Consider the following 25,221-nt stretch of genomic DNA (forward strand, 5'->3'; position numbering starts at 1 on the left):
GGGCTCATTTGTTCCAATTCAAAACTCACTTTGCCCATGCAACAAGCCCCAGAGTTTGATCAGGAAACAGTCATACACAGCAAGACCCCATTTTAGGAGGTGATGAGCTTTGCTGCAGCAGAAAGACCATCCTCCAGTTCTGAAAACTGATTTAGGTCTCTCAGGTGTGCTTTTTATCCGTATCCTGGCAGTGAGAGGCTGGAACGGCTTTCTTGCAATGAACATCAGTATTCTACCTGGGACGGTACTTATTTAGGGCAAGGAGCACAGCAAGTTTTAATTTATTTAATTTGGAATGAAAGAGTGAATGAATGATACCCCCCCCCCTACTCAGCTATTCCACATACCAAACCCAAACTTCAGAAAGCTGCTGTTTTCAATTGTCAGACAACTTTTGGAAATGAAACAAAATTTTGATCCAAAGGTGGTCAGATTCCATATATGAAATGTCTTTACAACATACGTCCTTGTTCGCTTATGTTGCAGGGAACAGGGGATGGAGAGAAGTCTGCAGCTGGAGTCCAGAACATTTAAAATGTTTTGGGCTCCAATATTTCTCTGCGCCTGGATGCTCTCCCCTTCCCTGGTATTTGGTGCCTTCCCATTTTTCTCTTTTTAAATATTGTATTGCGTTAATTCATTTGGATTGTTGGTTTTTATTTTGGCAAAGAGCAGAATGCAGTGGTGAAATCAGAGAATAAATGAGGAGGCAATTTTATTTTTTTGCCGCAAACAAAAGGTATGTCCTCACTGCATGAATATTCTCAAACACTTCTTCATCAGGAAGAGAAACCTGGGAGGCATTGGGCTTTATCTTGTTCCTTCCCTGTAACAGGAGTTAAGATTTTCCCTCATCTTCTCCAGGAAGCAGACTGTACATGCAAGGAACTTGGAAGACAAGAGGCTGAGTTCCTAAAGTAACTGACAACCACAAAATGCCATCACATGGTTTTTAAAAACCAGCTGCTATTCAGTAAAGGAAGCCTGCATGATACAGGCCTCACATGAGTAGACCTAGACGAGGTCAGATATCCTGAAGAATGTTCAGTTTCTTAGGATGAGGTTAAATATGCACCACCTGGGGGCAAAATCCCGCACGTGGGTAACTTTCCAACCATAAAACGATCACGCCATCTATCAAACACAGTGTCATTGCATTAAGCAATGAATGCCTAAGCTGAAGGCTAAGAGAGCTGCGCTGCCTGTTCAGTTCCTTCCAGACTCTACAAAGGCATATTAAATAAATCACACTGTAGGTTTTGTGGCTACATAAAAAGCCACTTCAAGGATGGCAGTCGAAGATTAAGGCAAGGCTTTCTCCTTGTAAGAAGGAATTGTTTGCCAACCCGCCAGTATTCACTGCATGCAGCATTGTTTTCATTCTGCTGCAGTTCATCTTTCGAAACAGTTACTTGTCTCACTCTCTGCTGTGGTGAAATTTATGTAGTTTATTACGTACGTTACACTGTCATTATGTCACTCCACCCCCTTCATTTCAGTGCAAAGAACACAAGGCAAACCAGGGGGGTGGGGAGGCAAGGCAAGTCAGACTAAGCTGGCGGCTATGTAATTGGACTTTACCTAGTACTTCCGCTGAAAAAGCACCAGCCACCACAGAGGAGGTACAACTTGGCCTTATGTTCATATCAATGCAGCGAATGTCTAAGGCAGGTGCTTCCCCTTGCAGTGGATATTCGAAACTGAGAGACACACCGGTACTGAGCCGCCCAAGAAGAGAGCTCTGACTTAGGAGGAGCACTGTGTGCATTATGTGCTCGCTTTACGCCAGAAAGTCACCCACAGGACGGGTTTTGCCATGCTCCTTTGGTGGAAACTGCTTACATGGAATGCGGCCCTGGGCACAGAAGCTCCAGAGGGGCCTATTTATTTTATTACTTTATTTTGGTTAATCTATAACCAGTCTTTCATTAAAACCAATCCTAGAGTGGAATACAATAGGAAAATATGTAACACATAATGAAATATTGTGGGGGTGGGGAGGGAGAGAGAATCAACTGCACAGAGGCCAACGAGGAGAACCATTTGGATTACCTCTTCATTGTCTTCATCGGGATTCACCTTCAGGCCACCGATATCCACCACACGCCAGCTGCAACACAGGTCAGCAGAGAAGTCAGTCAACCGGAGAATGGGTGGCCATCCTCAATACTCTGGGCACTTTGTACAGCCAGGCAAGAAATATGGGGCTTTTTGGGACCACCGTCAATGTCCCCCCCTTTCTCACGATGGGGAAAACCTAACTTTTGCACACTTGTGTCCTTGTGGGTCTAGGGCCCTCCCCTCCTGTGACCTGGAGGAGAGCAAGGGGGAAACGGCGTCCCTGCGCCTACCTCGGCGTGAGGATTTCTTTGTACTGCAGTTTCTCTACGCGGGTCGTCGCAGCCACAGACATAGGGATGACAATGTTGTTAATATCGAAAGAGCTTTCGCCTCTCCTTCTCCGCGGCTGCTGCTGCTGCAAAACAGAAAAAGAAAAATGCTCAGGGAAGGGGGAAGAGGAGGAGGAGGAGGAGGAAGCACTTCCAAGAGCAGGGAGCTGCACGAAGCAAATAAGGTGATGCCCTCTTTTCGGTGTTAACTCTGCCTAGTGATGGCGCAAGGCCAGGTGGCTGCCCAAAGAGATGGAGTCTTGTCCCTCACCAAAAACACTCCAGGGTGGTTTGTTTTGTGCCACCAACCTTCAAACCAAGCCCCAGAGGCCATTTCCCCGTCAAGCTCATTCTATGGAGATTGTGCATCTTCTCATTTCCTTATTTAGTATACCTTCATCCAGGGAATTTGGGCTGCTGCCTTTAGATACCCACACACTCAAGTCTTCTCCACAATGGAGAATTATGTTGCCACTTGTGCGTTTCTCTCTCCCCAACTCAAGTTCAGGCGCCCATGCTTGTGAATCTGTTTTACCCAACTGCAAGGATCCTAGGATCAATTGGTTTAAATATTCAAGGCGGGGGGGGGGGGATGAGAGGTCATTAAGAGTTAGCAACGCCGGAAAGCTCAGAGCTCCTGATTCCTGCCTTTTCTCACCCCAGTGTATGTCACCCTGTGAGGCAATAGCACAGCTGCCATCGCCGCCAGCCCAAGAAATTCACAGCCACAAAATGACCCACAAGGAAGGGCATTTGGTCGGAATACATTGGAATTCCTTGCATGTGCAGAAAGCATTAACAGCCCTGCAGTGATTTCTGAAAGCTGACCGACTAAGGCAGCAGAGTGGCGCCTTACTACACTTGGAAGAGCGAGCATGTAGCAGAGGGAAGGTGGGTGGAGGAGGAAGTAGTTGCTGTACCTCTCAACTACCTCTCAAGCAAAGACAATCCCATGGGAAGGATTACCTGGGCCTACTGTTGTTAAGTGTTAACACAGAGAGAATTATTACACCCTTTCCAATCTCTAGAATTCTTTTTGCCTGTCTCATAGCAGTGTGCACAGGACATTATCAAAGTTCTGGGGGTGTTTGAGAATAAATTCTGCCAGCAGAAGGCATGGGGAATCTTTGGCTCTCCAACTCCCAAGGCCAAGACTATCAGTCATGTTAGCTGCCTGAAGCGAGAGACCAAGAACATCTGAACTGGTTCCCCATCCATGACTCAAGAGAGAGAGGGATAATTGATTTGGGGGAGGGAAGCCTTTTTGGCCTTTCTGAACTTTCTGACTGGGTACCTGCCAGGCACAGGGCCACGCCCATTTCAGTCTTTCTCAACGACTAAAGCGCAGAGATCCAACCAAGCCTGAACACTGTGCGCTTCTAAAAATGCCTACCCTCCTCCAAGCACAAGTCGCCCTCTCCTTGAATCCCAACATTTGTGAATGTTCTCCGACACGTCTTCCTGAATATCCATAGCAACAAAGGGCTTTTTAGGTATTCAGCACATCTCACCCTCGCCAGCTTTATGCATTATCTTAGCAGCACATGCCTTGCACACCTGGGGGTGCTGCTTCTTCCCTGAGATGCCACTGCGAGCTTCAAAAATCATTTTCCGTGCACTAATGTGTGCTTTTTTAAAAAAAAAGCAAGAAAAAATATCTTTTTTTTACAGCAAAGGCATATAGGGAGGCATTCCTGGCAGCTTCTCCACAGCTCCCACTCTTCCCTAGCTTCATTCCTAAACAGCTTTCCAAAGTACTGGCATGGCTTGCTGTGTGTGCCCCCTTTGCACTTCAGCTGTTTTTCAGGGGGGGTTGACCAGGATTCCAAGACCCCACCACCACCACCACCACCACCGCCCCATGCACAGAATTTCAAGGCCTGTTCTATTGCCGCTGGGTTATTTTATCCTCTTCACTTAAGAGCTGAGAATCTACAGCTTTTCCTCCTTCCCTGTCCCTAAAGACACGGGGCAGACCGCAGTCTGTTCGGATCTTATCTCAGAATCGCAACAATCCAAGGAGTCTTGCCCAAAAGCCATCTAGAAAAAGGGTCATGGCTACACCAGGAAACTAGAACCCAAGTCTTTGTAGATTTTTTTTTTAAAAAAAACCTTCCACATTTGTACCCAAGCCCTTGGGATGGGACAGATTATAGACAAGCAAAACCAAACAAAAACAAATAGCTGCCACAATTTACCATCGTCTCAATGCTCTCCTTCCCACCCTCAGTGTGAAAAAAGGTGGATGAAACCTGAATACAAACATCTACTGTTGTTAAAACTTCCCTTTAATCACAAGATGATTGAGGCGAGGTGATTAGTTGGGAGGGGTGCTGCTGCATAATCTAGGGTATTTAACTGGCCTCATTATAGCCCTGTAATGTAGGAGAATAGGATTGTTACACACAGAGAAATCCTGGCCCTGATTGGCTTAAGCCAAAGTCACTGGATGTACATCAGTGGGCCCCTCTGTTATTTAGGCACCTGAAAGGTCCAATGAAGTATGAAGTAGTAAGAGCCAATCAGGGAGGAGGTACAAACTTCTCAATGGGTTCAGTAGCTTCCCTCTTGTATCTCTTTTTAATCCCATCTCCTCATTTTTTTAAAGGGGTGGTATAAAATCCCAAATAGCATGATCATGTGGCAACATGTGAAATGGAAGACTCTGCTCTTCTTACTGAATGAGTTAGAATGAACAAATTTATTTAATACCTCTGGCTTATTTAGATTTTTACATCTTGGCCTTCCTCGAGGGCCTTGTTTTTAGTACTGGATTTGTGTGTTTTTTTTAACAGTTCAACAGATACTGAGGTTTCCTTGCATGAAGTTCTTCTGCTCTTAGTCCAACAGGATCAACTTTCCATTCTCCTGTGCGGCTGCCTCAAGGCACAAGCACCTCCCTCGTGGATAGAGTCGCAACGGCACATCCAAAAACCCTTTGAAAAGGGGGCGCCCTCCCCTCATTTGTGAGCCCAAGCCTCACCAGTCTTAGAACCCCACCCCCGTTGCTAAAGTGCCTTCCATCGTCTGCTGGAGACTCAACACCATTTCTTGAACACAGCCTATGCCTATTCTGTCGCACTTATCAACTTCACTCCGGAAACTGATGCCTGAGCAACCAGACTGACTTGGCCCAACAGCTGGCCCCAGGCTCCAAAACCTAAGTGGGAGACTGAACCTCAGGCCTACCCCTCGTAAGGGTAAGGAGTTCAAGCAGGGAGAACCACAAAACCCACCTTTCGTGTGAAAACTCTGGAACAAAAGCTTAGCTCCCATGCCATACAAGCAGGGAATGTGTCCGTCCCTCTCTATGAAGATGCTGCTGAACTACAACATCGTTGATCACTGACTATGTTGGCTGGGTCTGAAGGGAGTTGGGAGTCTAGTAGCACTGGGAGGGACACTCATTTCCCAACCCCTGGGGCCCTGCTGCAGCTCAGCCAGAAAGCCAGCCCAAGAAATTGCAACTGAAACAGCACATACTACTTCCCTGTTTACCCTGACTCATGCTTCCCTCCCCTTCCTTTGTCGATTCCTCTCTGTCAAATTCAGCTGGAAGGTCCTTTGGGGCAGGCACCTCTCCTCTTACACCAGGCATAGGCAGACTCGGCCCTCCAGATGTGTCCCATCATCCCTGACCACTGGTCCTGTTAGCTGGGGGTGATGGGAGTTGTAGTCCCAAAACATCTGGAGGGCCGAGTTTGCCTATCCCTGTCTTACACTCTGCAAAGTGCATTGCTTAGTAAAGGGGCAAGTATCACAATGATGACCACAAGGCTTTGCTTTAATGCACTATGATGGGGGACGGACTCCTGGGAGGTACTTACAGATGCACTGGAGGCTCCCAGCGAGCTCGTGCTGGCAGAAGGGATGGAGTTTTCCGAGGAGGTGGACAGCTGCCGCACAATGGGGCTGTGGGCCACGGAGGCCATGTTGCTGGAGAGGTAGCTTGGGCCTCCGATATCTGCATGGTGCTTCAATACTGCGCGGGAAGGAAGCACAAAGAGAGGAGGAGGAGAGGAGGAGGTGAATCAAACAGTGCCTATTATCATCACCATCATTGCAAAGCTTTGCAGCAACCTGTAATCAAGCAATCCGTACCAAAAGGAACCAGAGAGCACACTAGAGAGAAAAAGAGAAGAAACTCATTGGGCAGGACTTACTTTCCTGAAGGAGGAAGTTTTAATGACTTCCTCCTTTTTTTAAAAAAAAAAAAGTGCACAAGAAGACAGACTGCAGCATCTGACACTATGTGCCCCCTTTAATTCCCCAGAAGCAGCAAGCACCCTTCTCCGAAGCTGGAGGGGAGGACGAGAACAGGAATGCGAAACCCAAGCTCTCCCCGGAAAGACCTGGCTGTGGCCAGCCTACCTTCGCTTCTCTCGGAGGAGCTGTCCCGCAATCGCTTTTTCTCATGAACTGGAGTCAGGATAAGCGAGCGCTCTGGCGCTCTCTCGGCCTTGGGGGCAGCCCTTAGATCGCCTAAGGGCTGCCTGTGTGCCTTGTCTGGCTCGGTTTTGTGATGCGAGCAAGCTGAGGAGTGGAACAGAAAGAGAGCCATGAAAACGCCCTGCTTTCACCTCTCTCTCCTGGCCCGCAGGGCGCAGCCGACACACACACACAAAAAGAGGCGGGCGGATGCCCTGCTGCACAGCTCCAGACAAGACCCCAGGAGCTCACACCAAGCACTGCAGCTGGAAGAGGACGGGAGGCGCTCTTTGCAGAAATTGCCCCCAAGCCAGCAGCTGAGGGACGACCCAAACAGGTCGATTCTTTCCCCGTGATGCAGCCTAGTTCGTCTTGCGGGCACAGGGCAAACGCAGCTGCACTGCTCATAGCTGCCTGTCTCGACCCGTTCAAGGGAAGGAAGAGAGGCAGGGTGCTTTTCAGCCAGCGTGTTCGGTGTGGCTGCAGTGCTGGAGGAGCAGGAGGGTGGGTGGGCAGAGGGGAAGGGGAGCATCCACTGAAAGAAAAGGAGATTTGCAAGCCTAGCTACACAGTGCAGACCAATGTCCTTAGACACACCCAAGCCTTACAATGGCTTTGAAAGGCCCAGCAGCTTCCATTCTTGAGAGCTCATTTGTGGCCCACATTTTTACTAACAGATGCAGGAGAACTTGAGGCCCTCCCATTTGTCGCAGGACTCCAGCACCCGCCACCCCAAGCCAGCACGGCTTATGGGCTGGGATGATGGGAGTCAGGAGTCCAGCATCATTCAGATTCCATCCCCAGGTCTACCAGATGTATTCGTTAGTGGGTCTGAAAAGGCACGTCGCAGTTGGCATTGCATGACCATAGCAAAACATTCTGGCAAATCAAGAACAGGGCTGTGCATCCTCCTGGATTTTAAGCAAGGACCTACCTTTTCAACTGAATCACCTCTGCACAACGCTCCCGGTGCTCAGACGGGATCCTCCAAACAAAAAGGGTGGAAGGGATATGCACACACTCTGTCCTGGTACACTCAGGGGCATGCAGCCATGACTTAATCACCATTGTGGCGTATGAAAGATCAAGGGTGTGTGTAAGCATGTGCAAAGCGACTTTCCCATTGGCCAACCATGACCAGCACACCCAGACCCCAGCACACATGTGGGGTTCGGGCAAAGGTGGTTCCAGGTAAGGCAGCTCAGGACCAAGCACACCTCAAAGACCTGCTCTGCTCCTCGTAGAACATAGGCTCTGTCTGCTGAAGGGATCCAATGCTTCCTATTGCCATTGAAAAGGAGCAGAATGAAGGCCTCTGCTTGAAAGCTGTGGCAAGTTAGAATATGCAAAGGATCAGATCAGGAATGAGGAACCGGCAACATTCCAAGTGCATCTGGACTACAACTCCCATCATCCCTGACTGCAAGTCAAACGAGCTAGAGCTAATGGGAGCTGGGAATCCAACACCTGGAGGGCCACAAATTCCCCACTCTTAGCGCAAGTGGAATAACCATTTGGCTCAGAATGAAGAGCGGCCCTTGCATCTTTTGAGACGTGCCATTTCTTTCCAATCACCTTCCACTGTGCCATGTGGCTCTTCAAGAACTGCTGCATTTTTAATCTCTTCAGCACTTCATAAACTTGACCGTGGTTACCGTCTCAGCCACCCTGTCGTCTTCCTAGCAACCCACTGAGGTTAAACTCCCTGTTCCTTACTGAGGGCCAGGGGCTTCCACAGGGCCAGGCAAGGGAGCCCATAGCAGGCAATGGGACTGGAAACCAAACGGCAACAGTTGAAAGCTTCTCTGCCCCACGGACTGCAACTCTATGCTTTGTTGTCCCATGGCCTTAGTGCTGACTGCACACCTGAAAAAGTCTTTCAAAGTTGGTATTTAATATTTAAAAATTGTATTCTGAAGTCTCTTCTCTACAGCTGTACTGCATTGCAAAATGCTTTGTCAACCTTTGTCAACTACACCAGCTGCACTGGCTCCCGGTGGAGTACAGGATCAGGTTTAAGGTGCTGGTTTTAACCTTTAAAGCCCTATACGGCCTAGGACCCTCGTACCTACGGGACCGCCTCTCCTGGTATGTCCCACAGAGAAACCTACGGTCTGCAAATAAAAACACCCTAAAGATCCCAGGCCTCAGAGAGGTTAGGCTGGCCTCAACTAGAGCCAGGGCCTTCTCGGCCGCGGCTCCAATCTGGTGGAATGCTCTGTCACAAGAGACTAGGGCCCTGCGGGACCTGACATCTTTCCGCAGGGCCTGCAAGACAGAGCTGTTCCACCAGGCCTTTGGCCAGGGCACAGCCTGACTCCCTCCCTCGGCAATCTTCGTGGAGCTCTGGCCCAATGGTTGCCAGTGGCCTGAATTAATTAATTTTATGATGAATGATTTTAGAGTGTTGTTTATGCTATACTTTTATATTGTTTTATTGTTGTTAGCCGCCCTGAGCCCGGCTTCGGCTGGGGAGGGCGGGATATAAATAAAATTTATTATTATTATTATTATTATTATTTAAAAAACACCCACATACTAAGGCTACACAGCCAGCCTCTAGTGAAGCTTATGTGAAACTGGACACATTGCTAGAGGCTGATTACTGAGAAAGAGAGATTTTTTTCGGGGGTGGGGGAGGCCTGCCTTGGAATTATGTCCTCTAATCTGGAAGCCCAGCCCAAATTCAGAGATGTGGGGAGCCTGCCTGCTGATGGTTTAGGGAAAGGGAAAGTAGTTTGCACATGCTCAAAGACACTCCCTTGTTTTCTATTTCACACATTCCCGGGCTGTCCATGAAAACCAGTTCCAAGGCAGAGCCCTGGGTTCACACGAAGCCATGCATGCAGCTCACTCTGCTGTGGGACACAAGCAGGACCCATTTGGGTAGTTCTTGCCAAGGCACATCAATCAACAAGAGGACACTTACTGGCTGCAGCTAAGAAGGTGTTAACCAGCTTGTGGCGGTCCTTGCGCACGGAGTCAGGTAAACTGGTGGGAGGCATGGAGGGCCGATGCTTCAGCGTGAGCCTTTTGGGAGGCTTGATCTTCTCGCAGGGCTTGTTCTGCAGCTCGGATTTCAACATGCTCTGGAAATGCAAGCTCATTGGTACATCTGCGGGAGAAAACAAGAGGGGAAGGCATTGCTACGTGCTTGCATGTAATAAAAGGCATCCCTGTTGAATGTCGAAGAGATCACAAATCACAGTCGTAGGTTAGGGAGGGACCCTGAGCATCATCTAGTCCAACCCCCTGCAATACAGGCATCTTAACACGTGGTCCCCCATCCAATCTGAAACCATACCAGACCCTGCTTAGCTTTGCAAAAGTGCTAGCGATTTTTTTTTTATCACGGAAGCATCATCACGTACATTTGGTGGCTCACAGGAGACTGTAAAAAGAACTAGTAGTGCACATGGCTTCCAAAAAGTGGAACAGGTAACTTCATGCCATCTCAATGCTACCACCACTCCCTATAGAGATGACATTTCTGCCCTGGCCAGAGGCAGCTTGAAATTCCTTCAAATAAGAGAACACCAGACTGCTCAAAAGAAAACCACGAACATGTTAATGGAGAAGAGCAGGGGTAAACAGGATCATGGGTGTCTCACTGGCTGTGTCAGGAAGGGGCGCATGCTGCCTCAATCTAAAGACGGCCCCAATTTAAAGCTTCTGTGTGTTCCGTGGGTGCCAAAAATGATCCCTTCCAAGTTCTGCACCAAGCAATCAAGATTAAGGGCGCTTGTAGAGTTCATGTGCAAAACCTATGCTGCTTCCAGCATACAGTGAGCCATGGGGAGTGCACATATGGAAGATCAAGGGGAAAGCAAGCTGGGTATGGGAAATAGGCTACGGGGGAATAAGGCAGTGTCTGTAGCAGCCAGCTCCCTCCCTCTGTTTGCAGACAACCAGTATTGCCCCTGCACTTCCCAAAAGCCAGAAGTAAGCAAAAAAAAATCAATAAATTTAAAAATCCAACAATCTGTACATCACACTTAATCACAGTCATCTCGAAGAGCTGTGATGAGAAACTAAAACAGTAACTTCATAATTCAATTAAAAAGGCCTGCTTGAAAAATAAAAAGGGCTGCTTCAGACACAACCAGATGCAGAACTTTAGCTCACTCGAAAATCAAAACATTGAAAGTAAAGTGGAAAGGTGACATTTTGCAATACAAGTTGGGGTTCAAGAACAAGAAGGGGAGTTTGCAGTGCCTGCTGAGCTACCAACTTCTACCTCTTAAGACGCTCATAAAGGGCTTGGTCCATATTAGACACTGACAGCCCCCCTTTTATCTTCTGTATTATCTGCAGAAGGTATCTGACTGACGTGACCTGAAGCAGCCAGATTTATAACTGTGGCTTCACTCCAATGCTATGCCAACTATATTGGCTACCTTTCATATTTTCTGGGCCTAATTCAAGGTACCAGCTCATAATCTATACAGCCTGCATCAGCCTTCACAAACTCAGTGCTCTTCAAATGTTTTGGTTCTTCAAGTGGGCTGTCGGATAAGGGATGCTGCACTGCTTTCATTTATGATTGAGTGTTTGTATATTTCATGTGATTTTATTGCTACATGTTTTTTGTTGCTGTGCTTGGAAGTTCTGGGCAAGAAACAAATGGCAAGTGTGTGTGTGTGTGTGTGTGTGTGTGTGTGTCTTCAAAACTTGCCCTACTTCTGGCTAGGAGGCAGAGGGCATGCCTAGAGTAGTGGCTCTCAGAGCACAAGGAAGGCCTCTCTAGTCTCAAACTCCTCTATGATTTCCATCCCACAATCTGTTTCATATGGTAAGGAGCAACAGGAGCGCTAATCCAGACAATGAGATCACTCACCAGCTGATAGGGGCAATGATCTCAAACGCTTGAGACATGTGGCCATCTTACGGTGCCACTGAGTGATGCTCTATCCCTGTGTTGCTACTGCTTCAATCTGCTTGCACCCTGCAGATGTTGACGGACTCCAACTCACATCAGCCCCCGTCAGCATGGTCTAGAATGATGGGAGCTATAGTCCGAAAACATCTGCTGGCTACCCCTGCTCCTAAGTGAATAGAAATGACTGCTGCAAGCTGAATTTACTTATTTTGGAAGGAGTTGTGTCATAAGACAGTTTTTCAACCCCTCTGACCCTTGATACAGGGAGCCTGATGGAGGACCCCTGTATATATTTGCATAGATACCATGAAATACAAAGAAAGGGAATTTCATAGATTCATAGAATTGTAGTGTTGGAAGGGACCCTGAGGGTCATCCATTCCAACCCCCTGCAATGCAGAAATATGCAGTTGGCCCATTCAGGGATCAAACCTGCAATCTCAGTGTTACCAGCACCCCGCTCTAACCAACTGAGCTATCCAGGCTTTCCAAGTAGCACGCAGTCCCTCCTCAGGACCCAGCAGAGAAGGCTGAAGCAGAGGCTGCTAGTCTGGCACAGAGGTCAAGGGCAGAGGCTTAAGGGAGAAAGGCCAGTTGGGCAACGAGACAGCAGGTGAAGAAAGGGTGTGAGTTGGAGATATTAATAGAAAGACGCTTAGGTGCCAGGATGAAAAGGGGGGGGGGGAGAGAGAGAAACCACACAGAGCAAGTGTATCCATAACAAGCTGGCAATTATGGCTGTGCGCTGAGAAACAAGGGGAGGGGGCAAGATGCAAGCTGTTGGATATACAGGTATCCAAGGGTTTTGCACTGCGGGGGTGCAAGGATTTTATGAATAGGTACAAGCAAGCGCATTGCTGATTAAGTCAAGTAATTCTCTCTGATCTGCCAAGCCCAGCTGAAAACGCAACCGTCTAAGTTTACTCTTCCTCAAGCTCCCTGCTGCACTGCCAGCCAGCATCTGAATGCGCCAAAACAGCATCGTGACCTGCCGACAGAGGGAGAGAAAGGGAGAACAGACAAGTTCCTCTCTAGCTAGCCAAGTGCTTCTGAGCAGCAGCAGCAGCAGGTCTCCCCAGGGCCCGCAGAGGGCGCTCTCCTAGCAGTTTTCAAAGCCCTGATTAACATCCCCTCTCACCAAGGTTGTTATGATGTTATTACGTCATCTGGAAATTTCCAGTCGGATACCAATTCATCCAGACGAGGGCAGAACCTCTGACGAACCGACTCGTACGGTGGGGCGAGAGAGCCCAGTGGAGGGAAGAGGGAAACAAGACGCCTGCTTTGCCTAACTGTTCAAATGATACCTACGGCTGCTCCAGCAGAGCATGCATGCCATGCAGCGAAGAAGCCATCAGCAAACTAGGTCAGGAATGCCCGGAAATCGGTGCCAAAGCAGCTCAGCACCGCGGGAGAGCCAAAATCACAAAGGCCATTCCCTAGGCCTCTCCCATCCCAAAAAATAAAGGGGGGTTGTGCTCTGAAACCCAGGTGGGCTGCGTGCCTATCTGTTGGCTCAAAAGGACAGGCAAAAAACACACACACACAAACAAACCCGTGAACCACTATCATCCATGGCACATCACAGCTTCCACTTTCAAGGGATCACAATACCAGGCAGAGCCAGCCAACCTCTTCTGGATATACAAAATGAATGCTTCTCTTGCAACCTGGATAGAGTTTCCCAAATTAAGCTGGAAGGAGGGTGAATTGGGGGGTAATCCCAATGTCGTCCTCTTTCCCCACTACCAACATTTAAATATGGCGCCCTTTTAACTGCACGTGGCTTGCTTACCATCTGGGAATGAAAGAACCGGGTGGATGCAGGAGTCCAGCTGAGAGAGGCGCTCCATCAAGGGGGCTTCGTACTGGATTTCCGGAGGCACCGAGCTCCGAGTGCCACAGAGGGCGCACAGGGGGTTCACGTCGCAGCTGCACCGCCCCATGCTGTTGCGATGGACCTGGGCACAAGACGGGGACGGGGAGAGACGGTCGTTTTTATTTCATTTGTTATGCTTGTGTCCCACCTGTCCTCCATTTGACACCCCCCACCCCCCTGTTTCATCCTTGTGAGGTAAGTCAGCTAGTCGCTTCAAAGCCAAGCGGGGATTTGAACCCAGGTCTCTCGGGTCCTAGGCCAACGTTCTTAACCACTGTGCCACACTGGCTATTGGAATGTTTTCAGAAACAAGAGAGCCAAGCACCTGCTCATTTCATGCTCAGCACACACCCTAGATTATCCCTTAAGAGATGGCAGAGCCTAATCCAATCTCATCAATTCTGGTAAACTAAATTCATCAATTTCATCTCCAGGCACACTTTGGGCTTAGGAGAGTCTCAAACTTTAAGGCAGGGCACCCTGGACCGCTGCTCTTTGCCTCTGTGAAGGACACCGAAGCCAGTTTAACCTGTCTAGTGAGTGATTCTAATTAAAGAACCATTGTTATGCAAGAGTATAGGAGGCTGTGTGAGAGGCTGCAACTCCAGACTTTCACCACCACCAATCCTTAACTGGAGCGGGAGGATTGCTTCTCCTAAATCTCCATAACAACATCATGGACCCATATTAACAACTTTTCAAAGGTTTAACCTTTTTATTTCTTGTGTTTGTTAACAGTCCTTGAAAATACAGTACTTTCTCAAGGTAGCATAGACCACCTGATCAAATCAGTTTACAACATGTAACAAAGCCTTATTAAAATAGCAATACAAGAATGAAAGCAGAAAATAAGAAAGTCCTGGTTTTTATGCTCTTGCGGAAAGCCACCTTCACTCATTTCCTAGCATCAGGGAGCGAATAAAGGCAGGCATGAAGCATGCAGTCTCTATCTGGAGAAACAGTGAAAATTAGAGGGGCCCCATAAAATCAGCATAGGTCAGGAAATATGGTTTCAATATAGCTCCTTGTCCCGCTTTGCTGTAATGAGCAAATATAAGCAGCACATACACGTGAGATCTGTTTAAAGCAGCAGTATTTGCAGAGTTCTTAAAATTCAAGGTGGGGTGCTTTTTTAAAAATAATCTGGATAAACTTGGTACTGAATTTTTATTTTATTTTTAGACATAGCCAAGGGAGCGGAAAGCCCCTCCTTGCCCATTTGACCAGTCATCAGGCCAAGACAGCAAAGGGCACTCTCTCCATTCCCATCCACCCACACCCTGCACCTAAGAAGGAAAAGCAATGAATGAGGAGGCCTTATCAGTCTAACTGCCACCACCAAGTTTGACAACCTTTGCTTTATCTGCACATCACAGAGGCCCAGAGCACATACTTTACAGCGAGATGGATACAGATATCAAAATGCAACATGGGCAAATTCTCGCATGGATCCATCCTGCATTCTTTTTTTGCTTCCTGCTGTCGTTCCTCTCCCCTGCCACTCCAAATCACCAAAACCAGATTCCCGCCACCAAGTGAAAGACAAGAGGCGACACACCCATCTTTTTCCACACTGACCTTTTTGGAGAGTGGTACCAGGCTGCTGGGTCGAACAAGCCGCCTCTTCTTGCAGCTGAGGACAGGGCGAGTGCGGGCTGCTACACAGGTTCCATCAGCCACTGAAGAAGCCACGTTTAGCCTCTGCTTTTTGCGCAACAGCTCATCGGCGTCTGAGCTGTCTCCCTGAGCGTGCTCTGTCAAGCCTGGCTGTAGACTGCCCAAGAAGGGGGAAAAGCAGAGTGTTAGGTGTCTCTACCGCTTGACCACAACCCCGCTATGAGCGAAACGTTTCCAAGTCCCTGTTGTTTTAAAACAGAAAGCAAATCCACGTAATGAGGAACTGAGACCCAGACTTTAATGTCCTAGGATAATATTCTGCTCTTGGCAAGCTAAGGTTCTCCAGCTCTGTCAGAAACGCAGGAAGGGGTCTCTTGCCAAGGCAAAGCACTGGGTCTCCTTAGCTCAACACTGCCCACCCCAGCCTTCCCCAACCTGGTGCCCGCGGCAGGTGGTACTGGAACTACAACTCCCACCAGCCCCAGTTAGCATGGCCACTAGTCAGGGTTTATGGGAATTGTAGTCCAAAAAAGCACCTGGCGAGCACAAGATTGATAAAGGCTGGCCTACTAGGGTATGTTGAATTTTTCAGCTTTCAAATTCCTCCAATGAGGGGTGCTAAAAAGTTGTAACATGACTTGGGAATTCAAAATGTATTTTTGTTAAAACAATATAATTTAGTTTTGCTTGGTAGGTAAAATGTGTGTAAAACTGCACAGAAATCATTAAAAATGATTGCCAAGAACTTGCAGTTATATTTGTTGTTGCTAACGACGACAACATAGCATTCTGTTTTCCAAAAGCAGTTTATGTGCTTCTTCATTGAGCATAGACTTACCAAGCTAAATGTTATCTGATCACAAAAAATAAAAGCAGATTTGAATTCCTCACACCCAAAAACATATTTGAAGACACTTCACTGAATAAAATTTGCAAGAATTAAGTTTCACCCCCTAAAATGACACTCCCTGCTGGCCTTCACCGACAGGCAGCAGATCTTCAGCCATTTCACAGCTTTACCTGGAGATGCTGGAGCCTCAACAATGTGGGTTTTTCATGCAAAATATGCCCTCTGCCACTTAGCCATGACCCTTCCCTTTGCCTCTCCTCTCCCACCTGCCCTTCCTATCTTCAACCTCCTGCTCTTTCCTCTGCAGAAGCCCACACTTCTCTCGCACACCCCTGCTGTGCTCCTCTTTCCTGCTATAGCTTTGCCCCTCCTTGAGTCAAAGCTGTGCCTGGGGCAGCACTGTCCTCTTTCACAACAGAACCTTTCTCTCTCCCCCTCCCCAACTCCCTTCCATGCCAATCTTCCTCTCTAAGCCCTTAAGAATACCCTGGCTCTATTTGCTTGTCTCCAAAGTATTATACCTGGCCTGCATAGCATTTCTAAGAAAGGTATGAAGTGGCACTGAACAAAAGCTGTAAACGTGGGCTGTGTTAATGTTTCTAGGAAAGGTACAGACTGGTGCTGGGAACAAATGCTATAAACTGTTCTATTTGGACTGTGCAACGTTTCTCGGAAAGGTATAAACCGGTGCGGAATAAATGCTATACACTTCAGGAAGATTTTGACTCACACACAAGCTGCAGTACATCAGGAGGCAAATTCATAACCGAGGATGCCCACTGAGGAGCATAAATGTTAGAGCATATATTATCATCTCAATTCCCCCCTCCCTTTGGGGTTGGGGGATGCACTCTGCAAGCGCCTTACGTGTTAATAACTCCATTGACCGGTCTCGGCACTCCACAAGTTTTGGCAGGTAGGGACTCTGGGGTATTGCCAACGGATGAACAAAGGTTCTCTGACGAATGGGAGAGGCATGTGCCCTATGGGTAGAGAAGGAAGGGGGAGGGGAGGAAATGTGTCAAAAGTTGTACAATTCCAACATAGCCAACATATCGTTTTTCTCCTGGTTCTCTTGACATGCCATGGCAGCAAAAATCACCCAGAGTTATTTGGCATTTAGATTATTGTCTTTGCAACTTCTGCATTTCTGCCTCTTAAGCAACACAGAACATAACAGGCTGGAACACGGGCTGGTGACTTCAAAGCCCCACTGACTCAGGGATGCCCAAGAAGAATTTCCTTCAACCTTTACAAATGCTCTTAAAAAGCGAAGGTTTTCTTTGGAACAAAAAGCAGCAAGGCAGCTTTGCCTGTTTTCAATGTCTAGCTTTCTATTATTCATCATGTGATCAGTCGCTTTCTTACAGAAGGTGCCTTGCACAGCTGAGGGCATCTCAGAAGGTATCAATGCACACATCCCATGACATATCGCAACCCACCCTGCAATTTCCTAGGGAAAAAATGTAACCCTCTTGAAGCTGATCCTGAGATTGCACATCTCAGCTTAGAAGTAAAAGTGTGTTACTTTTCCTTTTATTTTCACACATTTTAAAAGATTCTTACGTAGGTAACAAGCACAAAGAATTTAAACCAGAGCTGGGGAACTTCCCTCCAGATATTGCTGGGCATCACCTCTGACCATATAGAGGACCACAGGTTTAAATAAGGGTCAACAAGTCAACTCTGTATAAAGCAGCTCCTTCTCCCTTTATATAGCTGTATTGCAGGCAGTAGTCCTCCAATTACTGGTGTGTGTGTGTGTGTGTGTGTGTGTGTGTGTGTGTGTGTATCTATACACACAGGCAGGGGGGGCCCTTAATGAAATCTACCCTCCCAACTTATAATTTTTAGCTGAAGCATGCCTCCCCCTTAGACTCCTAAAACAGCAGACTGCGGGGTTGGGGTGGCCCCTATCACCCGGTAATGTGAACATGAGTTGCTAGCCAGGGATCTCAGAGGCATTTCAAGGGCCGGCCCACGTTTCTCCAGAGTGGAGAGCGGCACTGTCAGATTAAGAAAACTGTATATTACATCCAGCTCCACTGCCAAATACAGTCTGCAGTCTGCCCTGCATTTGTACTTAGCATTCTGTATTATTGTGCGAATGACAACCTGCATGTTAATGGCCTGCAATCAAAAGCACACAATTAGCAACACCCCTTTGCCAATCACTGCTGTCCGCTCTAAGGAAAGAGGTGGACGGTTACCATCCTACAAACTGCCTGGGCAAATGTAGCTGAGAGGTCCTATCATAGCATCTGCCACCTTTTCCCAGGCTAGGAAATAAAAAGCCACCTTGTACTGGAGCTGAAATGCGGGTATATAAAAAAATATTTTCATCTGCTCTGATTAGCAAGGCCTCTTTGTGGTCTCAAGCAGAGGCCTCTCCCAGCTCTGCTACCCAAAATGCCAGGGAATGAACCTGGGGCCTGTATGCATGCCAAGCACATGCTCTTCCCACTGGACTATGGGCCATCAGAGTGCTCCCCTCCCCCCCTACAATAAGTTCAGAGAGCGTAATTGTCACAGCATTTGCTTGCTTGCAAGTGCTATGAACTCCTATGCAGAATGACTGGGAAGGTCTTGGGTTCCTGGGTCATTCACGTGCTTAAATGAAAGCACCTAGGAATCTTGACATTTCCGTCCGAAGACTGAACTGAAACACCTCTTGCATCTCTGAATCTGGGTCAGTCTAGGCCTGGCTAAGAGCAAGTTTGGAGCGTGCTGAAGAACTCTTGAGCCAACAGCTGAAAAGGTGGGATACAATTTCCCTGCCCATTCCTGGCGCCACATTGGTCCTATAAATGTGCTTCTGGCTCCAAGAGTTCGCTGCTTCTTTCTTGTCAATTGCACTGCCGTTTAAACTGCCTAGTTACACTAACACTGTAGATGGTTCTATCTACTGTTATATACCACTGGCTCTGCTGTGAACGTAAATATGGTTTTTAATGACCTCGTTTTTGCAGGAAGGAGAAACAGAAATTCTAAAACATTAAAACAAACAAATAGAAGTTTGATTCCTACGCCCTGGAATTTTGAAAACTGCCTCTGGCCCTGTGATGCAGTAAAATGTAACGCTGAACTCACAATCATGCACAAATCCTGGGAAATGTGTGTGTCCAACTTCTTGTTGACACTGCGCAGCCACAAGTGGAAAGTATGAGTCACAGAAACACAGCCATTCACGCCCACTTGGAAATGGGTTATTATTCACTTGTTCGGAGCCATAAAATTCCAGAAAAGAGGAAGCTTTAGGGGATGGGGTGGAGAACCTCTGGCCCAGCAGTCAAGTGCAACCCTACAGGCCCTCAGGCCTTCTGCTTCTCAGCTGGCTCTACTTTGCTGCTTTCAATGAGTGGTTCCGCCTGACTGGAATGTGTCCTTAACTAGATCAGTGTTTCCCAAACCTGGGACCGCAGCTGTTTTTGGACTACAATTCCCATCATCCCTAACCACTGGTCCTGGCTAGCTAGGGATGATGGGAGTTGTAGTCCAAAAACAGCCAGAGACCCAAGTTTGGGAAACCCTGAACTAGATGGAGAATAGAGAGGGGTGCTTGGTTATCTGAGCAGAAACTGGCCTACTACTGTATGAAGGTAATATTTGCTGCTCTGCCCACATTTGCCTCTAGCGTCACACGCCCCCCCCCCCAGGTTGCTCGGAAGGGAATGTGACCCCTGGACTGAAAAAGGTTCTTGATCCTTGCTTAAGGAAATGTGCCTACTCCTTGGAAAAGCTGGTTTCAGTCAACAATCTAACAGTGGGCAACGAAAGAAAAACAGAGACAGAACTTCCACAAAACACCAATGAAATTCTCAGGGCAGGTCTACCATCTGCACTACCTACAGAGTCTGAAGAAGGGGTGGGCCAACCTGTGGTTGGACTCCAGCCCCACAGGTCCCAGCCAGCATGGCCCAATGACAGGGATTATGGAAGTTGTAGTTTAGCAACGTATGGAAGGCCACAGCTCCCACAACCCTGGTTTTAAGAGGAAGGGAAAAATCATATCTGAAACTGGGAGTCTATTAGTGAACCCTGGAGATTTCTGGATTTTCTGATGTGCTTTGCGTTTGTTAGCTTTTGAACTTCCCTTCAAAACCTTCCCTGGAATTTCTTTTGCCTATGCCTTCAAAATCCCCAGAAATATGTACTGGTCTTTCCCACGTTTTGCAATCAGTGAACGTATTCTGCATATGGAAATAGCTTCCATGCACAGATCTGTGGATAGGGAGAAGGCACTGAACAAGGAGCAGCAGACAGGGCAAAGTCACCTGGGAACATGCATGGAACCCAGTGGCTTCATGCTTCTCCCCATGTTGGAAGTCTGTGCTGCTCTGGGCTCAGCAAACTTGTACAGTGGTACCTCGGGTTAAGAACTTAATTCATTCTGGAGGTCTCCTCTTAACCTGAAACTGTTCTTAACCTGAAGCACCACTTTAGCTAATGGGGCCTCCCACTGCCACTGCTGCACAATTTCTGTTCTCATCCTGAAGCAAAGTTCTTAACCTGAGGTAATATTTCTGGGTTAATGGAGTCTGTAACCTAAAGCGTATGTAACCTGAAGCGTATGTAAACCGGGGTACCACTGTACCTGCAAAATTTTGGCTGCTCCTGCAGTTCTCTATATAGATACGCAAAGTATGCATATTGGTATTTTCCTGAATGCTGGGTCAAAAACAACAGAGCAGGAGATAGACAGACAGACAGACAGACAGACAGACAGACAGACAGACACACACACACACACACACACACACACACCCTACAGCCAAAGCCTGCCTACTTCTTTCTCTCTGCATGCAGGATAGTTTTCCCCCCTGCACAGTGTACAAACAAAGGATCTGTTAAAAGCAAAGAGAATGACTGAAGTAGACAGAGCAATATAATGCTAGCAGAGGAACAGGGGACTGGAAGGAACAAGAGCCTGGCCAGCTCTTATAGCACCCTCAGCACTTACCAGTCTGTCAATCCCGGGCTCCGGCTTGACGTCAGCACTAAGAGTGTGGGATGAGTCACCTAATAAAGGGTCAGAGGGAGGCGCCTCACCAAGGAGTATCAGGCCCTGAAAGAGACAGGGAAGAGCAATTCAGTGGCATCTTTCTCAGGCGGCTTCTCCTTCACACAACTCCCAAGAAATTTCTTCTTTCCCCTTTCACTTTATTTGCAAAGCTTCTCAAGAGACATCAGTTCCTCCACTTTCTCCTACCAGTCAACAGTCCCTTTTCCATTCTTGCACCAATTTGCGCCTAAATGATGGAGAGCTTAAGGGATGAGAGCGAGGGAAGGAAAGCATCAAGGTGGGGTTTTTGTTTTGTTTAAGTTAGCTTAATGCTCCCAGAACAAGATTCTCCTTTTCATTCTCCTTTATTGTTCCGACACATGCTCTTTGTGATGCCTACAACAGCTGATGAAAAGGCAGCTTATGTAACACAGCCTTTGCTTTCCGTTGTTTATTCAAAGTCAGCAGATTTGTCTCTCCAATAAGAAACCTTGACTTTCCTTTTTGGGACAGAGAACTTCAGGGACAGGAGCAAAGTGGAACTGACATGCACACATCTTTTAAATCTGGATCTTCCATAAGACTTAGGACTTGAGCCTACATAGAGCTAAGATAGCGTCCAATGCATATTCTGTTACAGAAAGATTCCCTTGAAGCTTCTGCTGTGGCAGCCAAGGGAGAACTAAGCAAGGCGGCAGGAGCCACGCCCCCTTTGTGTGTGTATTTCCCCAAATGAGGCTCTGTGCCAGGACAGAACCTATAGGCATGCGAGTCCATAGAGAGGGCAAAAGAAGAGTTATATTATTATTCTACATTCCAGATTCCCAAACTACGGACAAGTATCAAAGAATGTTCCTCTTTCAACAGCCTCCAAAAAAATTGTAAACTTATTTAAATGCTAGCAATTTAGAACCAGATGCATAACCAATAGAAATATGCTCAGTTGACATAATTATTTTTCTGGAGGCCACAGCAACGCCGTTTCTTTCTTTCTTTCTTTCTTTCTTTCTTTCTTTCTTTCTTTCTTTCTTTCACTACAGTGTCTTCACTGTAGAATGCATAAACCCTTTCATAATATATCATACTATGACTATATCTGGGTCCTCACCAACTCACTCACAAAGGGCATAAAACAACAAGCAGGAAGTAGAAACTGGGTGCCCAGGGACTCCAATTATTATAAAATTTGAACGTGGGACACTTTCACAGCTCCTGCTAAAGGCTCGTGACTTGTAAGTTTACCTTACAATAGCAGGTGGCATTCTTGCAGAGAACAACTCAAGCCACATGTTGGGCTGATTTGGGAGTCTCTTCTTCATAAACTTGAGCCAGCTTTAAATTAGGGGAGGTATACAATAGGCAGGTATGGATATATGAGCCCTTGCAGAATGCAAGTTGTGCTTGCTAGGACATACTTGTTTTAAAGGGACCTTTCATTTCAGGTTAAGAATCTCAGCCAGCATCTGAGAACAACACACACACACAGAGAGAGAGAGAGAGAGAGAGAGAGAGAGAGAGAGAGAGAAAACTAGGCAATGCCTTTTATTTGGGCCATGTGTTTACAAATAAAATAGGCAAGCTCTTCAGTTACACAGATCTATTCTCTTCCAACGAAAGCAATGGGCATTATCATTTCTGGAGCACTTGCTGCGTGCAACGTTATCTACAGCTCATATTCCACTAATCCTGCAACCCAAAAACGCAAGCCTCATTAGGGTTTGCCACTTTCAGGGCTGGTCAGGTTTTGCAAGCTTAATTAATGGGCCCTCATCTCTGAGACATCTCTGGGACACGGGTGGCACTGTGGGTTAAACTACAAAGCCTAAGACATGCCAATCAGAAGGTCGGCGGTTCGAATCCCCGTGACAGGGTGAGCTCCCGTTGCTCGGTCCCTGCTCCTGCCAACCTAGCAGTTCAAAAGCACGTCAAAGTGCAAGTAGATAAATAGGTATCTACTCCAGCGGGAAGGTAAACAGTGTTTCCATGCGCTGCTCTGGTTCGCCAGAAGCGGCTTAGTCATGGTGGCCACATGACCCGGAAGCTGTACGCCGGCTCCCTTGGCCAATAAAGCGAGATGAGCGCCACCACCCCAGAGTTGGCCATGACTGGACCTAATAGTCAGGGATCCCTTTACCTTTTTATCTCTGAGACAGCCCACGTAAACCTTGTCACTGTCACCCCACTACCCATTTGCTTGGCTTCCACCCCACCTGGACTCAATCTACACATCCACGTACAGTGGTACCTCTGGTTGCAAACGGGATCCGTTCCGGAGTCCCATTGGTAACATCAGCGTAACGCAACCCATTTCTGCAATTCACTGCGTCTGCGCATGCACGTGACGTCATTTTGCGCGTCTGTGCAGCGGTGAAACCCGGAACTAACCCTTTCTGGTACTTCCGGGTCGCCGTGGGACGCAACCTGAAAAAACGTATCATGAAGCAAACGCAACACGAGGTATGACTGTAGAGGGAAAGCTCAAGTCAACTGGAGCATGCTGCTCCTTCTCTTCATTCCTGGCACACCTGGAGAAAGCATGTGAATCAGAATTGCAGAGCTGGAAGGGCCCCTGAGGATCAGCTTGTCCAACTCCTCCAATGCTGGAATATGCTGCTATCTCATACGGGGATCAAACCTGCAGCCTTGGTGTTATCCATGCTCCAATCAACTGAGCTGATGCTGGGCATAACATGAACATGCAGGGACAGCAAGGAGGAGGAGCAGCAGCAGCCACCAGGACATGGAGATCCATGAGTTGCCAGTGGCACCTTGCATAGGTGTGTGTCATGGCGGCAGGTGCCCTGTGATCCTGACCCCTAAAATAGGCCCTGCCTATTTTAGTACAGTGAACTGCAGCTGGGACGGCACTCGTAGCCCGGGCTAAAATAACTATGTGCAACTCACATGCACCTGCTCAGGCACCATTGCCATTAAGAACAAACTCTGCAGGTGTTTCTTCCTTGTGGAAAGGCATTTGGGTGAAGGGGTTTTCATCCCCATGGGTACAAATATGCTTGACCTACACGAGCAACCACAGCACACAAAATGGTGAGCAAATCCCAGGAGGTATTTATAGCTAATAAATTTTTTTAACCTTGTGTATTTTAAATTTGGTACTGTATACTGAAAAAAAATTAAAACAAATTGAGTACTGTAGTGACAAAATAAAATACAAAATATAAAGATCTAGACTGTCCACAGCCTTGCTACTTTGGCACAGGTGACCATTTTGGAATAAGCATTATTTAGCAAATGTTCAAATGCAGAAGCAGCCTAGAATTCTCATCTAGCAGAGTGCATTTCCAACATTGCTCCTCCTGTTCAGGGCTCGGGTTTATGTCTGCCCTGGGACCATTTACACAAGACTCACATGCATCACCACCCACAGAGTATTTCACCAAAGCAATGCTTCCTGCTTTTGCCCTCTGCATGGTTCCCAGTTCTTTTGCCAATCTGATGAAGCCATAAAAGCTTGAATTGGACTGTTGCCAGTCTTCGGTCCATGTTTGCTCTTGCACAGTCCTCTCTGTTGTGCAGAACGAAGCTATCACAAGCACAGCTGTAGCTCAAATCCCAAGCCTCTCAGATGAACAGGACCAGGGTGGATATTTTCCAAGGCAAAGATGGAAAAGGATGCTTTGCCGTTATGGATGTGGTTGGGTCCCTATGTGCCAATCTTATTTTATTTTTTTTGCATCACACAGAGGCCACGAGGAACCAGAAATATTGGCTAAACCAGTACAATATTATAGGATGGGCAGTTGAAAAGAGAGATCCGGGATACAGGGATGCATCAGTCCAAGCTAGAGATGCTTGAGAAATTCAATCTTCTGATACAAATACTGATAGGGCTATGCGTAAATCAACTTTTCAAAGCCCAGCACCATCTATTTCTGCATCCCCAACTTGTATTTTCAAAATGTTGAGCATCTGCAGTGGATGAAATGATAGAACGCTTTCCCACTCTGAGGACTAAAATCATGCTTTTGGATTTGATGTGAAATAATTTAAAGATTTCAGGCCACATCAGCTGGCTCCGAATGACTTGAGCTGTTTTGCATTGATATACTTGGGATACCATGAACTAGTCTACACTTTCTTAATGTAAACCAGTACAGCCTTCAATATTATGTGCTTTATAAATGTGGAACGTGCTAAAAATGTGGTTACCTAAGA

At 47.3% G+C, this 25,221-nt stretch overlaps 1 protein-coding gene across 7 annotated transcripts in view; it reads right to left on the reverse strand.

The window, feature by feature from the left end:
* KANSL1 (KAT8 regulatory NSL complex subunit 1) overlaps positions 1-25,221 on the reverse strand; it is a 154,795-nt gene that overhangs the window by 6,072 nt on the left and 123,502 nt on the right. For 5 of the 7 annotated variants that reach the window (XM_082195672.1, XM_082195671.1, XM_082195673.1 and 2 more), the window contains 9 exons: positions 21,004-21,108; positions 16,911-17,026; positions 15,155-15,350; positions 13,493-13,658; positions 9,748-9,933; positions 6,762-6,923; positions 6,218-6,372; positions 2,352-2,479; positions 2,053-2,110 (listed from right to left, as the gene is read on the reverse strand). In XM_082195672.1, the coding sequence (XP_082051798.1) occupies positions 2,053-2,110; positions 2,352-2,479; positions 6,218-6,372; positions 6,762-6,923; positions 9,748-9,933; positions 13,493-13,658; positions 15,155-15,350; positions 16,911-17,026; positions 21,004-21,108 (1,272 nt within the window). The remainder of the gene's footprint in view (positions 1-2,052; positions 2,111-2,351; positions 2,480-6,217; positions 6,373-6,761; positions 6,924-9,747; positions 9,934-13,492; positions 13,659-15,154; positions 15,351-16,910; positions 17,027-21,003; positions 21,109-25,221) is intronic. The other 2 variants (XM_082195674.1, XM_082195676.1) reach the window with 2 other exon arrangements.

Source organism: Podarcis vaucheri (assembly GCF_965113315.1).
Source record: "Podarcis vaucheri genome assembly, chromosome: 13".
NCBI lineage: Eukaryota > Metazoa > Chordata > Lepidosauria > Squamata > Lacertidae > Podarcis > Podarcis vaucheri.